General features: G+C 38.0%; 1 protein-coding gene across 11 annotated transcripts in view; it reads left to right on the top strand.

Moving 5' to 3' along the window:
* JAKMIP1 (janus kinase and microtubule interacting protein 1) overlaps positions 1–16,902 on the top strand; it is a 341,711-nt gene that overhangs the window by 276,392 nt on the left and 48,417 nt on the right. For 10 of the 11 annotated variants that reach the window (XM_033949625.1, XM_033949576.1, XM_033949596.1 and 7 more), the window contains 3 exons: positions 328–429; positions 4,915–4,968; positions 7,442–7,507. In XM_033949625.1, coding sequence (XP_033805516.1) covers positions 328–429; positions 4,915–4,968; positions 7,442–7,507 — 222 coding nt within the window. The remainder of the gene's footprint in view (positions 1–327; positions 430–4,914; positions 4,969–7,441; positions 7,508–16,902) is intronic. The other variant, XM_033949634.1, reaches the window with a different exon arrangement.

Genomic DNA, 16,902 nt, shown 5'->3' with positions numbered 1-16,902 from the left:
TAAGTAGCGTTGAGCTGAATGGGAGTCCTCCCAGTGGGGGGTGCTGCTACAATATTGCATTTTACATCACAAGAAACAATCCTATAGAAATGTTATAGAAAGTATGATATTGTACCACCTCTCCCCTCCCCTCCCCAGTTGAAATGCCTATAGAGATGTGCACTTTCTTGATTATTAATCTGTCTTTCTATGCGTTTGTGTATAAACCAGTCTAAAGAATAATTTTTTTAAAAAAATGTCGTATGCCAGCCTAGAAAATTCTCTCTTTTTTTCTTTAATCAAGTTAACATTTTGAACCATCCCCACTCCTAAAAAATCTTTCCTCAGGAGAGAGAACGGCGGTCTCCAGCGTTTAATCTCCACATAGCCACCTTCCCAGAAAACAATGGAAGTGCACTTCAGCTTTTCTGTCAACAGGAGGGAGTAAAGGTAGATGTGTGATACTCTGATGCCATGTCTATGACCATTAACTGACTGTAAAAACTGCCATGAGCCATGATGGAATGCAAAGAGACAGCAGGACATTATAAATCAAAGCTGAACCAGAAGCCGCTAATGATATTACTAGTACTATACTTTTTTCTTGCAGCACTTTAGAAATATACTTAGGAGATGATTCTGTGAAGAATTTTGGCACATATACAGTATATGTGTCAAAAAGGCGTATTCTAAATTTACCTCATGCATAAAAATATGTGTAGTACAGTAATAGCCATGTACTTATACCTGACTTTAGGGTAAGTGACTGGGGAGGAGTTTAACAGTGGGAAGAATCATGATCTATGTTTTATTTTGGGTTTTTTTAATACATGCATACTTTACATGCTAATATTTGCCACTGATCCTGAGCAGGCATAAATGTCAGTGACCCTAACCTAAGCAGTATGGGCTTGATTCTATAAATGGTGCCTAAATTGGAGGGTGCCTAGGAAAACACCTACTGCATGTCATTCAAAGTTAGATGCCATTCATAGAATTGTACCTAGCGGCGCCTAATAAATCAGGATTACTAATATGCTGGAACCCATTGGCCCTGCATCAGAGTGGTAAGAGGATTAAAATGTTGAAAAGTAGAGGGGAAAATTCTGGGCCCTGCAGAACACCACACAGCAAAGTTACAGGTGTGGAGATTGAAGAGATAGAGAGAGGGGGCTATCAGAAAGGAAAAAGGGATAGAATTTAATATATCGCCTTTCTGTGCTTACAGTCAAAGTTGTTTACATATTTTATACCTTGGGCAATGGAGGGTTAAGGGACTTGCCCAGAGTCACAGGGAGCTGCAGTGGGGTTTGAACCTAGTTCAAAAACAATGTATATAGAATAAAGAGAGATCAATCATAAATCCACAAAAATGCCTCCCTTATAGTCAATTTTCAAATTCTTAATTAGAAACAGTGATGAAGTTTTCTCATATCAGACTTATCTCCACTGATCACACATTTAAAGTTCTTTATAGAGGAGAGGCTTCAGATCCCCGTGCGTTGCCAGTGATTAACTATACAACAGCACTAGATAGGGAACTAACCTCATCGGCACTCTCCCCCTCCTGCCTAATTTTAAGATGATGTATATCAAAAAATTCTCAAAAAAACTAATAATGAACTTAGCTTCAATTTGCTTCATAAGAACTCCCTGCCTAATTGAAGCTAAGTTCATTATTAGTTTTTTTGAGAGTTTTTTGATATACATCATCTTAAAATTAGGCAGGAGGGGGAGAGTGCCGATGAGGTTAGTTCCCTATCTAGTGCTGTTGTATAGTTAATCACTGGCAACGCACGGGGATCTGAAGCCTCTCCTCTATAAAGAACTTTAAATGTGTGATCAGTGGAGATAAGTCTGATATGAGAAAACTTCATCACTGTTTCTAATTAAGAATTTGAAAATTGACTATAAGGGAGGGATTTTTGTGGATGTTTGAACCTAGTTCCCCTAGTTCTCAGGCCACTATACTAACCATTAAGCTACTCCTATTGGAAGGCAGTACCAGTAAATCCTAGATCTTTGAGATGTGCCAGCAATGGAAAGTGATCAATGAAATGAAACCAGAAGTACTTTACTTTCCTGGTCAAATGTGACATAGAGTTCATTCAGTAAGCCTTTGAGGAGAGTTTCAGTACTTCAAGCTAGACAGAAGCCAGACTGTTGAGAGTGAAGTATGTCTGAGACTTTATTTATTTAATTTATTTATTCAATTTTCTATGCCGTTCTCCCAGTGGAGCTCACACTGGTTTATATGAATTTATTCAGGTGCTCAAGCATTTTTCCCTGTCTGTACCAGTGGGCTTACAGTCGTATCTAATGTACCTGGAGCAATGGGGGGGGGGGGGGATTAAGTGACTTGCCCAGGGTCACAAGGAGTAGTGTGGGTTTGAATCCATAACCTCAGAGTTCTGAGGCTGTAGCTTTAACTAGTGCGCCCTTCAACATGCCTCAAAAGTTGGGCAGACACTACCTTTTCCAGACATTTAGAAAGGAAAGACAAATTAAATACTGGTCTACAGTTGCATTGAGATGATAGCTTTCTTAGGTAAATTCATATGCATTAGGCTCCAATAAGACATTGGGCTATGTGCTGAGGGAAAGAATACATGAATCCATAGTAATTTTATGATTTGCTAAATACGTAGTTTGCCTTGCTAAACATTTGAACATAATTACTGCTAAGTTGCTAAGCTGTGAAATTGCAAAGAGACTCAGTAGGTGCAAGTCTATATAGTATAGAACATTTATGCTTTGCTTACTTTGAGTTTCATAAATGGAGCAGTATTCTACCTGTGCCCCTTCCAAATATCTCCTCAAAGTTACCCTATCCTTTTGTGTTCCCTTCCTAATCATCCTGCCCTTCCCAGTGCACTTTTGTAAATACACTTCCAGCCCTGATCGCCAAACCAAGTTAAACATTTCCTTTTTGCCTCTAACCTTCCAGGGCACTTTTCTAGATGGAAAAAAAAGTTTTATTATTAAAAATCTAGTTACAAATAAAATCAAACAAAACCATTAAACAATAACATAAAGAGATGAGTACATTAACAATTTCTACCAATTATATTGATCCAACAATTTCCAAACTTTTATGAATTTCTTGAAGCATCTTCGTTTATATGCCGTTTCTCATAATGGTATATCATACAAACTGAATTCCACCAAAAGTGAAAATTACAATTAACAGGAAAAATGTAAAACTTGTTATCTGATTAATTGCAATTGTTAACAATACATCTAATAAAGGTAAGGATCATGAGATAGAGCCATAGAATGGAAGAGTATGTGAAGGGGTGCCGAAAAGTTCTCAACCCAACCAAGAAGAGAATGACGTGGATATGGTTCAATCAATGGTCTAAAACAATATCAAAACAGAGAATTTTGTAACTGTAAATTGGCACTTAAGGAAATAAGATAATATTCATTTCAGCTACACTGACAAAATAACGCTCAGAATTTAGGAAGTTAGTTGGTTGGGCCGAGAACGTTTCGGTAGAGCTCTCTCTAAGTACTGCTCTGTCCGTAGGCCCACTAGCTCCTTTCCATTCAAGCAGTTATATCCAGAGGTATGAAACAGTGGCATGGGCTAGAGAATGACACGGGGACAAATGTTTCCCCTTCCCCGCAGGAACTCATTTTCCCATTCCGTCCAGAGAGTTCTTTTCCTATCCCTGCCAGCTCTGTCCTCATCTGTATACTTTAAAATCATAAGTGTTTGAGGCTTGTGTGGTTAAGACAGAGCTTACAGAAATGGGACAAGGAAAACGACAAAACTTGCAGGAATGGGACAGGGAAATTGAGTTATTGTCCCCGTGTCATTCTCTAGCATGGGCACATTTTTCTTGGAGGTAGCAAGTGGGTCCTCAAACAGTGCTGGAAATTCTCCTGGCAATCAGGAGTTGGGTCTTGAAAGCCTAAAGCTTCAAGTCAGACCTGGAAAGCTCTAGCTGTGAATAGGGTTTCTATCTGTATGGAAACTAGATCAAAATACTGCACAGGGCTAAACTTTTCAGCTTGTTGCTAGTTCTGACCTTTTATTGTGTGGTTTTAATTAAAATGCTTGTTAATTTATAGTACAAAATGCAGTAAACTGATTTTCACGCCCCTCCCCCCCCCTAATTCTATAACAAGCGCTGAAAATTGCTTGTGCAAATTTGGGTGCATATCTGATTTGAACATGCCATTTAAATGAATAACAAGCTAATTAGTGATAATTGTCATTTTAAGAAGCAATTAGTTCTAATTAGAATCAGTTACAAGTTAGCTTGTATATTCAGGGACATGTCAAAAAAGGGGATACAGAAATGGATAGGTCATAGGTAGATTGAGGGCATTTCTTTAAGTTACACACATAGGGCCTCTTATATCACGCCCAAAAGCGTGTGCCGCTATGGTAAATGCCCCAAAGCCCATAGGGATTTAAAGGGCTTTGGAGATTTTGCTGTGTGGCACTTGCTGGTGTGGCTTCATAAAAGAGGCCCATAGTTATGGAATAAGCGCATCAGCGCCATGTTTTCATTGGTCCAAATAGCCACGCTTAAAGTTAGGTGCAATTCCTGGACATAACGCACTATTCTATAAACCACACCTAACTTTAAGCATGGTTTATACAAAAGCACTTTTTTAAGGCGCCAAATATAGAATTTACCCCCCAATATTTTAAGGCATGTTGAAGAACCAAATACACATCCATAATGGGAACAGTTTGCAAATTATAATCATTATAAGTAAAATCAATGTTTCAGAGATTTAGATGAGAAAAAAATCTTGCCAAGCAAGGTAACTTGGTAGAGTCGGCATTCAGTCCAATTTGGATATTAGGATTTCAGTTCTGGAATGCCTTGTTTTTCAAATAAAACATGCAGAAAGACCATGAAAAGAAAGCCTCTGTTCATTAGGTCTGTGTGCTGATCATGACATCATCTTTTCCAGGATGTGGATATTTCTGAGCTCATGAAGAAACTAGATATCCTTGGCGACAACGGGGTAACTATCATGGGAAGGACAGCCTTGTGCATGTATAGTCTCTGTTTTATTAGACAAAATTAAAAATAATGTCTTATAAAAGCTTGAACAAAAAAACTCAATAGGGTGAGGAAAAGGCAGGGAGGGGAATGTACAACTGGCCCTTAAAGCACGGGCCATGCATGACTTGAAAATCAAAATGTTAGTTCTACTTCATGGAATAATAAGAGCAGACACAGCAGCCCTCCTAGTATATTAAATAAGGGTTTTCAATCCAGGACTTGAGACTCAGGCAACCAGTCTGGTTTTCAGCATATCTACAATAAATAGGTATGAAGTAGATTTGCATACAACGGAGAATATAAGAATATAAATATTGTCATACTGAGTCAGACCATCTAGCCCAGTATCCTGTTTCCAGTAGTGGCCAATCCATGTCACAAGTAAATGGTGGAATCCCAAAGAGGACCATGATTTTATACAACTTACTCCTAGGAATAACCAATGGCTTCCCCCAAGTAGACCATAATAGCAAGCGTCCAAACCTTTTTTAAACCCAGTAATGTTAACTGTTTTTACCTCATCCTCTGGCAACAAGTTCCAGAGCCTGACTATGCTTTGAATGGGAAAAATATGTTCTATTGTTTTTAAAAATTGTATTATGTAACTTAGGGCCCCTTTTACAAAGCAGTGAGCGATTCCTCCGCAGTGAATGCACAGAAGCTCATTCAGTTCCAATGGACTTTGGTGCATTTGTCACAGGAGAATTACTACTGCAGCTTTGTACATAAGAACATAAGAATAGCCTTACTGGGTCAGACCAATGGTCCATCAAACCCGGTAGCCTGTTCTTACGGTGGCCAATCCAGGTCCATAGTACCTGGCCAAAACCTAAAGAGTAGCAACATTCCATACTACCGATCCAGGGCAAGCAGTGGCTTCCCCCATGTCTTTCTCAATAACAGACTATGGACTTTTCCTCTAGGAAATTGTCCAAATCTTTCTTAAAACCAGTTACACTATCCACTCTTACCACAACCTCTGGCAAAGCATCCCAGAGCTTAACTATTCTCTGAGTGAAAAAAATTTCTTCCATCGAGTGTCCCCTAGTCTTTGTAATTTTTGACGGAGATAAAAAATCGATCCACTTGTACCCGTTCTACTCCATTCAGGATTTTGTAGACTTCAATCATATCTCTTCTCAGCAGTAAAAGCGGCTCTTAATGGTATGTTCCCTAGTTTAGTATTTTTTGAAAGAGTAAACAATTTGTATTTACCCATTGCACTCAACTCATACAAACCTTATCATAACCTCCCTCAGCTGTCTCTTCTATAAGATGAAGAGCCTTTTCCTTATATGAAACTCTTTCCATCTCCTTAATTTTCTTTGTACTTTTAATAATTCTGAGGCCAGAATTGCACACAATACCCAAAGTGAGGTCACACCATGGAGCAATTCAGAGGCATTATATTATTCTTTGTTTTTTCTATTCCTTTCCTAATAATTGCCAACATTCTCTTTGTATTTTTTCTACCACCACACACTGAGCAGAAGATTTCAAATTATTGTACACCATGACGCACAGATCATTTTTCTTGGTGGTGACTCATATTGTGGAACCTAGCTGCTTGTAGCTATAATTTAAGTTATTCTTCCCAATGTACATCAGTTTGTGGTACTCCACCTTAACCCCCCCCCCCCCTCCTTTCTTACGAAGCTGCGTTAAGCATTTATATTGCTGGTCGTGGCAGTATTAGCTCTTATGTTCACAGAATTCCTATGGGCACTGGAGTAAATACCGCCGCAGCCGGTGATTAAAAAAGCCTAATTTTGCTTTGTAAAAAGGGAGAGGGAGGGGGTTAAATTTAATCTGTCGTTTAGATTTCCTGTCTTCCAATCTAATAAGGTTCTTCTGCAAATTTTAAGTCTTAATATAATTTAACAACTTAGAATAATTGTGTGTCTTCTGCAAATTTGATCAACTTATTCATCATTCCCATTTCAAGATCACAGCAGTGGCAATTCTTATGATCTTATCATTTATGCTTCTGTTAAAAAGTACTGGTCCCTGTAGCATACCTCTATTCACCCTCCTCCATTAAAAGAATTGGCCATTTAACCCTTTCCTAAGTCAAATTGATATAACCCTGATAAGTATCTAATACCTACGTTTACTGCTCTAAGGCTCATAAATTTAAAGGGAACAGAGTGTTAGACTATTTAAACAAGCTAATTATTAATGTTTGCTTTTTTAATGAAATTAAAACAGAATTTTATCAATAAACCTATAAATTCTCTGAAAAACCCTACTGGCTGAGTGTTTCCCAAGGATTGAGTTGAGAATCACTGATATGTGGGGTTATAAAATTAACTTTTGGAATGATTGATACTCTGGGGGAGGCAAACCTGTCATCTTGTAAGACAATATGAACCAGTCATGCTTGAGCTGTCCTATATTCCTGTCATCTGTAATTCTTCTATTTTGTATTTTAGAATTTGAGAAATGAAGAACAGGTAGCAGTGATCCAGGCTGGAACTGTCCTATCACTCTGTGAAAAGGTACAGCTATGTGGCATTATTTTTCTGTAATGGGTTAAAATACACCAGTTTTACATATATTTACCGGTATATTTCTCATTATTCTTTTGTCTTTTTGTGTTTGTGTTTTATGCAAAGAAAACATACCTCTTTAGCCAGAGCTGTGGTAATGATACTGGATATTCTAGGCAAATATTTCATCCTTACCTTCCCCCTCAATTAATTTTTTGGAGGAAGGGTAGATAGGCCATAAGACATAGAAACATGATGGCAGATAAAGGCCAAATGGCCCATCTAGTCTGCCCATCCGCAGTAACCATTTTGTGTGTGTTTGAATGTATAAATAAATAATGAGGGCAATTTAACCTGAAAATTCTGGGAATAACTTTAGATCATTTAACTTTTAGGAAGCATACTGATCAATTGATCAAAAAAAAATGCTATGTGATTCTATGGAAATTGAGTATTATTGGGAAATATTTTGATACAGAGTCTGTTAGGCTATTGGTTCAGTCTACTATATTGTCCACCCTAAACTATTGTAACATCATTTATCTGGGGTTAACAAAAAGAACATTATTAAGACTGCGATTGGTTCAAAATGCTGCTGTTCGTTTGATTTTTGGACTGAAGAAATATGACCATGTAAGTTCTTTTTACATCAAATTGCGTTGGCTTCCATTCGAGGCCAGAGTGATTTTTAAAATTTGGGTGCATCTGTTTTAAGGCACTTTTCGGTTTATTACCTTTTTATTTGGTTTCTCATCTGAAATTATTTAAGAAACTCCAGTATGTCCATCTTCCCCTCCAAAGGCGTGTTGTTCTAAAAACTCTCTGGATAGAACATTAGCATTTCAAGCAGGGCAGATGAACTCCTGGATATGTCCTTTGATTGTTCAATCTCGATCTTGCTTCAAATTTAGGAAATGGTTGAAAACTTAGGGCTCCTTTTACAAAGGTGCATTAGGGTCTTAACATGCAGAATAGCGCGCACTAGCCGCTACCGCCTCCTCTTGAGCAGGCGGTAGTTTTTCGGGTAGCACGCGCTATAGCGCGCACTAAAAACACTAGCCCACCTTTGTAAAAGGAGCCCTTATTTATTCGACAAATTTGTATGTTAACTTTTAACAATATATTAGTGGTGTATTTTAAATAGGTATAAGTATTTTATTGAATTGTATTTCTTCACTGAAATGTTTCAGTTTTTTCTTGTTGTAAACCGCCCAGATCTATTGGTAGGGCGGTATATAAGAAAATAAATTATTATTATTAACTTCTAAAAATCATTTACCCATGGCTGTCATTAAGTAATGTTATTTTACTGTTATTTTACTGTTACCAGTTATTAGTAACTAGGTCTCATTGCAAACAAGATGTGACTTGTACTAAAATATCACAAGTTAGTGTTAAACTACCATGTCTTAATGGTAGCCTCATGGACAACTAGACATAGTACCTAATATGGACATTACAGTGTCAGAAAGCTAAGAAAACACTGTTCTTTCAAGAGAAAAGTTCATAATAGATTTGTGGGGACTTTCACAGACCGATCCATGAGTCTCTTATTCTCACTGTATGATAACATAAAAATGATGAGAACATAAGATCATAAGAATTGTCATATTGGGACAGACCAAAGATCCATCAAGTCCAGTATCCTCTTTCCAACAGTGGCCAACCCAGTTCCCAAGTACCTAGCTAAATCTGAAGTAGTAAATAAATTTTATGCGGCTAATCCTAGGAATAAGCAGTGGATTTTCACAAGCTGTCTCAATAATGGCCTATGGACTTTTCTTTTAGAAAATTAGCCAAACTTTTTATAAACCCTGCTAAGCTAACTGATTTCACCACATTCTCCAGCAACAAATTCCATAGTCTAATTACACGTTGTGTGAAGAAATATTTTCTTTGGTTTGTTTTAAATCTACTTCTTAGTAGATTCATCACATACTCCCTAGTCCTAGTATTTTTTGGAAAGAGTAAATAAGTGATTCATATCTACCCTTTACACTCCACTCAGTATTTTATAGAACTCTATCATATCACCCCTTAGCCGTCTTTTCTCCAAGCTGAAGAGACTTGGCCGCTTTAGCCTTTCCTATTGTATCTACTGCAGTTAATAAGCAGAATCAAGCCTTGGTATGCTAGGGGAATGATTCCTGCTCTCCTCCTTACTTCCTCTGCTCTCAGACTCTTCTTGCTGGTCTTCCCTGAAATGCAGCTTAATGGATCAAAATTCATCATCATCCATTTTACCTCTTCCTGGTTCTTCAAAAGACCCCTAAAGAATCAGAATTCACCCCCACGTCTAGGCTGGATGACAAGAATGCATGAGTTAGTAACATTTGTACTTCACACCCATCAGCAGTAGGATTAATTATACTTTTTGGTGGGTAAATGTGTGTACCACGTATAAGTATGAAAGAATGATGGTGGAACGTTTGGGAAATAGTAAGTCCTTTACTGATGTATGGAGTCCATTGACTACTTTTGTTGTATTACAGTAAGGGTCATGTTTCTTTCTTTTTCATTAGATTTCTTTACACATCCAGGGAGGGTGGGTGGGTGAGGGGAGGGAAATGTACTTTGAGGAGTTAAAATATTGTAATCACTTCATATGTATTATTGTATTAATAATTAAGAAGAGGATGGGAGTAAATGATTGTTTAATATAATAATTGTATAGTTATTAGTGCGTTCCATGCAGTATTTATGATTTACCAATTGTATTGCATTATCAAAGTTTGAAAATCAATAAAGATTTAAACACAGAAAAGGGATTGGTTACTCTATAAGCAGCTCTTCAGTTTGAGCTAGGAGCTGCTCCAGAAAGTGTTACTAGAACCCCATTTTAAATTTCACATAGAACAAATACTGCTGTGTGGGAGGCTACCCCATAGCATAATTACTCTAGTATAAAGACATCTGAACTAAAAGATGGTATTAGCTTAGTAACAGAAACTAGGGAGTATGTTTCAGGTGTAGCTGAGTGATGTGTATGGGAGACTGAAGAGATTATGGTAAGTATGAGGAATGAATATAGGTTTGACTGTTATGCAGATTTTGATTCTTTTGATAGAAGCTATTAAGGGGCATTGCTTATTTATGATAATAGCACTTTGCTTTTCTTGTTATTACTTTATAATGACAATGAGCAATGTCCTCATTAACATTCTCTGTGTGATATGTTGTGAAAGAGACGAGTCTTGAATTTCGACAAGTTAACTGTTCTTGTATTTTTTTTTTTGCAGTTAAAACAATAAACATATTTAAAAAAAATCAGAGCTCACTTTTGTACCATATAATTTTGATATTGGATTCTTTGTTTAACTTGCAAAATGATTCTCCCTATTCCTTTCAACTTTTTCTTTTGATCTGGCAATTTCTTCCTACTCTGTGAAAATATAGTTGTATGTCTTATCTTCCTTTTGTCTTTTTGTGTTTTACTCTGCACATAGGCAAAGGAAACATACCTTAGTTAGCTCATTTGAAACCATAGCAGGAATGTGGTATTTTAAGTTTTCATTTGGTGATGCCTGAGAGATTTTTTTTTTCCCTATATTATATCCCTTCCCAAGGCATTGCACCAGAGTTCCTATTCAAACCCTGCAATGTGTAGCCTAAATCCAACCACTAGGTGTCACCATTGCACAAGGACTATGAGTTCTTGATCAACCAGGGGCTGTGAACCCTGCCTCTATCCCATCCCCAGCTCCAGTCCATACAAAGATGGAAGGTTGAGACAAGACTCAAAACTAGGTCATAATAAGCTTTTGATGCATGGTAGTGCACAACATTATCACTGAGTCCTGGGTCAGCCCTTGCACGTCTGCCTTCATTACTCTAGCTTTCAGCTAACTTTGTAAGGGGCTTTGAGTAAATGTTTTCTATCTAAATGAACAATGAAGCTCTTATGTTGGTTATGCACTAAAAATAGAATATTGAGAGATGCATCATGAATCTTAAGTGGTCTGCTGAAGATCATCTTTTGAATTCTAGAAAATTTGCATGATTGGTACTTTAAATGCCATGGCAGAATGTCCTCATGTTTGTATGTCAAAAAGGACATTAATTTTCTGCCTTCTTGTTCATTTTTTATCCATAAGAACATAGAAAGTGTTATAGTGGGGCAGACCAAAGGTCCATCCAGCCTACATGGAACCCTGTCTGACAGTGGCTAATCCATAATGTGTAGACTTTTGCTGGATTGAGCCGGTCGATGTTATTCTGTATTGCAATAATATTTTATTTTATTTTGTTTAATTAAATTTTATTTTAGTGCGCTAACAGATGTTTATTATGGGGGGAAAAAAGATCTCAAGCGTCCGCAGTTGCCTGCCCTTAGAACTTGTCTTGGCAGGTTAACTGTATGTGGGCTATCACTGGCCAAACCCCCTTTTTTAATATTTTACTGTTTTATATGCTTTTTTCTCTATTTTATCAATTTTTTTTAAATCTAAATGCCTTTGTGTTCATATATTGAAGAATATCCTCTATAGGAGCCCTTAACCAAATAAACTTATACTTAACTTGAGATTTTTAAAGCTGTTTCGCTCTTCTTATTTTCGCTTCTTCAGGAAGTGGGCTGTCCTATATTGCCAAACTGTAGAGAGCTTCATACAGCGTTCGCTAGCAGTAAACAAAGTCACAGTGGACGGCGGAAAATTTGTTTTGTATATTTGTGTTATAAATTTGTTTTGTGACTTTGTTCACTGCTAGCGAACGCTGTATGAAGCTCTACAGTTTGGCAATATAGGACAGCCCACTTCCTGAAGAAGCTCTTGCGAAAATAAGAGTGAAACGGGGATGCTCTGTCGAGCACCTATCAAGCCTGGCATTAAAAATCTCAAGCTAAGTATAAGTTTATTTGGTTAAAGGCTCCTATAGAGGATATACTTCAATATATGAACACAAAGGCATTTAGATTTAAAAAATAGGAAAAAAAAAAATAGAGAAAAAAGCATATAAAACAGTAGAATATAAAAAATGGGACTTTTGGACCAGTGAGAGCCTGCATACAGTTGACCTGCCAAGACAAGTTCTAAGGGCAGGCAGCTGCGGACGCTTGAGATCTTTTTTTCCCCATAATGCATGCATGTCGGTAACAAAAATCTCATGCACAAATACAGGATGTCTGGGGCGGTACTTGGAGAGACCTCCCAGGAAAGAGACTTAGGAGTTTTGATCGACAAGTCGATGAAGCCGTCTGCACAATGTGCTTCGGCGGAAAAAAGGGCGAACAGAATGCTAGGAATGATAAAGAAGGGGATCGCGAACAGATCGGAGAAGGTTATCATGCCGCTGTACCAGGCCATGGTGCGCCCTCACCTGGAGTACTGCGTCCAGCCATACATGAAGAAGGACACGGTACTACTCGAAAGGATCCAGAGAATAATAATAATTTTATTTCTTATATACCGCCAAAGCCATAGTAGTTCGAGTCGGTTTATAATGAAGAAGGGCTGGACAATCAGCGAAAATGGTACAATGGTACAATCGGAGAAAATAGGTGGCAGAGAAAAAATGGTACAAGCAGAGAAAAAAATGGTACAATCAGCGAACAGTGGTACAATCGGCGAAGGATGGTACAATCAGCCAAGATAGGTACAATCATGGCAATAAATGGTACAGGGAAGAAGGTCAAGACAATCTGCGTAAAGGACATGGTGAGTTAGAAGGGGCCAGGGTAGGGCTTAGGGGTCTTAGGGTGTGATTCGGGTGAAAAGATTAGTTTTTAGAAGTTTCCTGAAATTTAAGTAGGATGAAGTGCATGAGATGATGTGGGCCAGCCAGTTATTGTGCTGACCTGCTTGGAAGGCAAGAGTTCTATTTAGATATCTTTTGTAACAGCAGGCCTTTAGGGTAGGATAGCTGAACAGGTGGGTTTTACGTGTGAGTTTGGATGGGTGGTCTAGGATAAAATGGGATATCAAGTAAAGGGGGGCCGAGCCAAGGATGGATTTGTAGCAGAGACAGGCGAACTTGAATTGTACTCTTGCTTCCAGGGGTAGCCAGTGAAGTTTGTGGTAGTAGGGAGTTAAGTGTTCCCATTTTTTTAGTCCGAAGATCAGTCAGATTGCCGTGTTTTGGATAATTTGCAATCTTTGTGTGTTTTTTTTTTTTTTTAAAGATCCCAGGTAGTTGATGCAGTAGTCGATTAGACTTAAGATGGAGGATTGTACAAGTAGGCAGAATGAGGGAGCGTCGAAGTATTTTCTGATGGATCTTAGCTTCCATAAGGTGGCGAAGCCTTTTTTGACCAGGAGGTCTGTGTGAGCTTCGAAGGTAAGGTTGCGTTCGAGAGTCACTCCAAAGATTTTTAAGGAGTTTGTTATGGGAAAGACTTGGCCATTCAGGGAGATTGAGGTGTCTTTGATTTTGTCGTTTTGACTTGCCAGGAAGAATTTGGTTTTATCAACTAAAATGGTTAAGGGGCTGGAGGAGTTGCCATGCAGTGAGAGATTGGAGAAACTGGGCCTCTTCTCCTTTGAAAAGAGGAGACTGAGATGGGCATGATCGAAACATTCAAAATACTGAAGGAAATAGACTTAGCAGATAAAGTCAGATTGTTCGCCCTCTCCAAGGTAGGGAGAACGAGAGGGCACTCTCTAAAGTTGACAGGGGATAGATTCCGTATATAAGGAAGTTCTTCTTCACCCAGAGAGTGGTGGAGAGCTGGAACGCTCTTCCAGAGTCTGTTGTAGGGGAAAACACCCTCTAGGGTTTCAAGACTAAGCTGGACAAGTTCCTGCTAAACTGGGACATACACAGGTGAGGCTGGACTCATTTAGAGCACTGGTCTTTGACCTGGGGGCTGCCACGTGAGCGAACTGCTGGGCAGGATGGACCACTGGTCTGACACAGCAGCAGCAATTCTTATGTTCTTATAATAAACATCTGTTACAAATTTAAACAAAATAAAATATTAGTGCAATATAGAATAACATCGATCCTGCTATTCAAGAATTACAATTCACAAATTAGCATTTCCTTCTCTGAAAGGTATTAAATGCAATGGGAAGCTTAGTAAATCTTTTACTTTTAAATTGGTGAGAATTTGGAATTGACTTCCAGATTCTCTAAGACTGGTAGATCAATTATTTCAATTTCTAAAAAATTTTAAAACCTGGTTGTTTTCACAATAGTTAATCTGATTTTAGCTGTCGTATAGTAATTTTAAGCAATTCAGTATACTTTTTTCTAACTTTTTCCATCCATCTAATCTAACCAATTCCTGTTTTTATCCCACAGTTTTTATTTGTTATGTTTCATTTTTTTAACGAACTGTAAACTGAGTCAAGCTCCTTAGGGAGTAGATTCGGTATATAAAATGAAGATTAGATTAGATAGACGTGATCCAGCAAAAGTCCATACACATTAAGGATATTGGTCTATGACTTACTATTGGAAGATTAGTGGCTAATCCATGACACAAGTCCTTGAAGTAGATCCATTTCTTATTCATATCCATAAATAAGAGGTGACTTTCACAAGCCTATATAGATAATTATGATTTATAGACTTTTACCAGAAAAGTTGACCTGTATATTTCACAGTTAAACCAAAATCCAAAGCTATCTCTATTATAAATCACATTTTAATCCTTATACATATTCCAACATACCCTTTATATCCCTAGGACCCCTGAGGAAGACACTTGGGTCGAAACAAGGACCGTGTTGGGTCCTTTATTCCAAGTTGTGGATATTTTATTGACTTTTCTACTTTAGTAAAAGTCTCAGTCAGGAACATCGGATTCCACAGTTCTTTTGGTTTGCTTTAGATTATAGACTTTTACTCAAGGAACGTGTCTAAATACTGTTTAAACCTAGTCATGCTAACTGCCTTAACCACATCTTCTGGCAACAAATGTAATTGCAGAATGATATCTAATATCTATTGTATCTAAGTGTAACCCACTTTGAACTGCAGTTGAAAAAGTGTGAGCTAAATGATATTAATTTGTTTTAGATGTGCTACCTATTTGTTCACGGAATTAAGGTTACAATATTTGCGAAGTCAAAGAGGACACAACAAAAATAGAAATGGTTTCTACCTTTGCTAGAGAAATATTTAATTGTGGCAAATTTGTAAATGGCGTTTAGTTAATGAACACATCAAATAGTGACTAACTTATAGTACAACAGTAGATAATAATCTACTTTTCAAAAACTTCTGGATTTGAGTTTGACCAAATCTAATCTCAAGCTTGTTAGATGCCATCGACTTGTGTTCGAGTCCTAGCAACTTGATGATGATATCAAGTTTTTGTGGCAGAATACAGAAGTAGATTACCGGCCTTTCTTCTATGCAGTTATAAATTTGATGTTGCATCAAATGCAATCCTCCGCCTTCAACAGTGCCCATCTGCTGCTGCCCAGATGGGCTTACTTCTCAGAAAAGCCAATATCCCTTTAGTTTGCACGTGACCCCTGATGCAGGCTTTTCTTTGCCATAACACTGCTGTGTTGTCTCAAGTTACTTGTGCCACCTACCACTGGACATAATACATTTATTTTGATTCTACTACCCTGTAATCACTGCCTCGCTTTGTGGCTATCCACATTATTACACATGAAGCCGCTTTATCCTTCTTTTTTCATACTCTTCAGCCTCTCTTTAATTAGGACACTTTGGCATGAAGGCTATAGATGGGAATTCCCAGAGGCAAGGCTAGATTAACAATTGTGCTGATAGAAAACAGTAAGAGGACCTTTGGCTGTAGGAGGCTCCAAAGAAAAGGCTACATTTTCCTACTGTCTGCAATCATAGGGGCATAGAGCATGACATTTAGAAAGCCGCCAACTTCAGACTTGTCTAGATTCCTCTAAATCAGGAGTCAACCAGCAGCATTCACAGGACACAAAAGCCTGACTTGAGGATCAGGAATGGTGGCATTTCCCCCAGGCCTTCCCTGCTGGAACAAACCTGCAGGAATGTAAAGGCTTGATGAGATGAAGGAGCTTACCATTCAAGTTTCCCAGGCACCATCTGTAGAAAAGTAGGAGACACCTGGGGCTCACCTAACAAAGGATGTAGATAATCTCCTAGGACCCCACTGAAATACTGTCAGGCAAGAGAACAAGTTTACAGTAAAATGAATGTACCGTACCATTAAACTGCTTTTAATCTCTTCGATAACATTTGAATGAAAGACATATAGCTAAATCTACTCTTGAGTGTACGATGTTAGAGAAATGAAACTTGTTTGGACTTCATAGCACATAGTTTTCAGCCTGAGCTAAATGCAAACTCTTCAACTAATACTTGCTAATAGAATAAGCTGCAGAAAAATAACCACTCTCACTTCTATGCAGGCATGCATCAAAAGCTTACTGGGATAACTGCTTGCTAAAGTAACAGCTTTAGAAGGCATCACAAGAGGGAAATGCAATACAAAATTACAAAAGAAAATA

Source organism: Geotrypetes seraphini, chromosome 1 (genome assembly GCF_902459505.1).
Source record: "Geotrypetes seraphini chromosome 1, aGeoSer1.1, whole genome shotgun sequence".
Classification (NCBI taxonomy): domain Eukaryota; kingdom Metazoa; phylum Chordata; class Amphibia; order Gymnophiona; family Dermophiidae; genus Geotrypetes; species Geotrypetes seraphini.
This window is presented reverse-complemented; position numbering and strand designations above follow the sequence as displayed.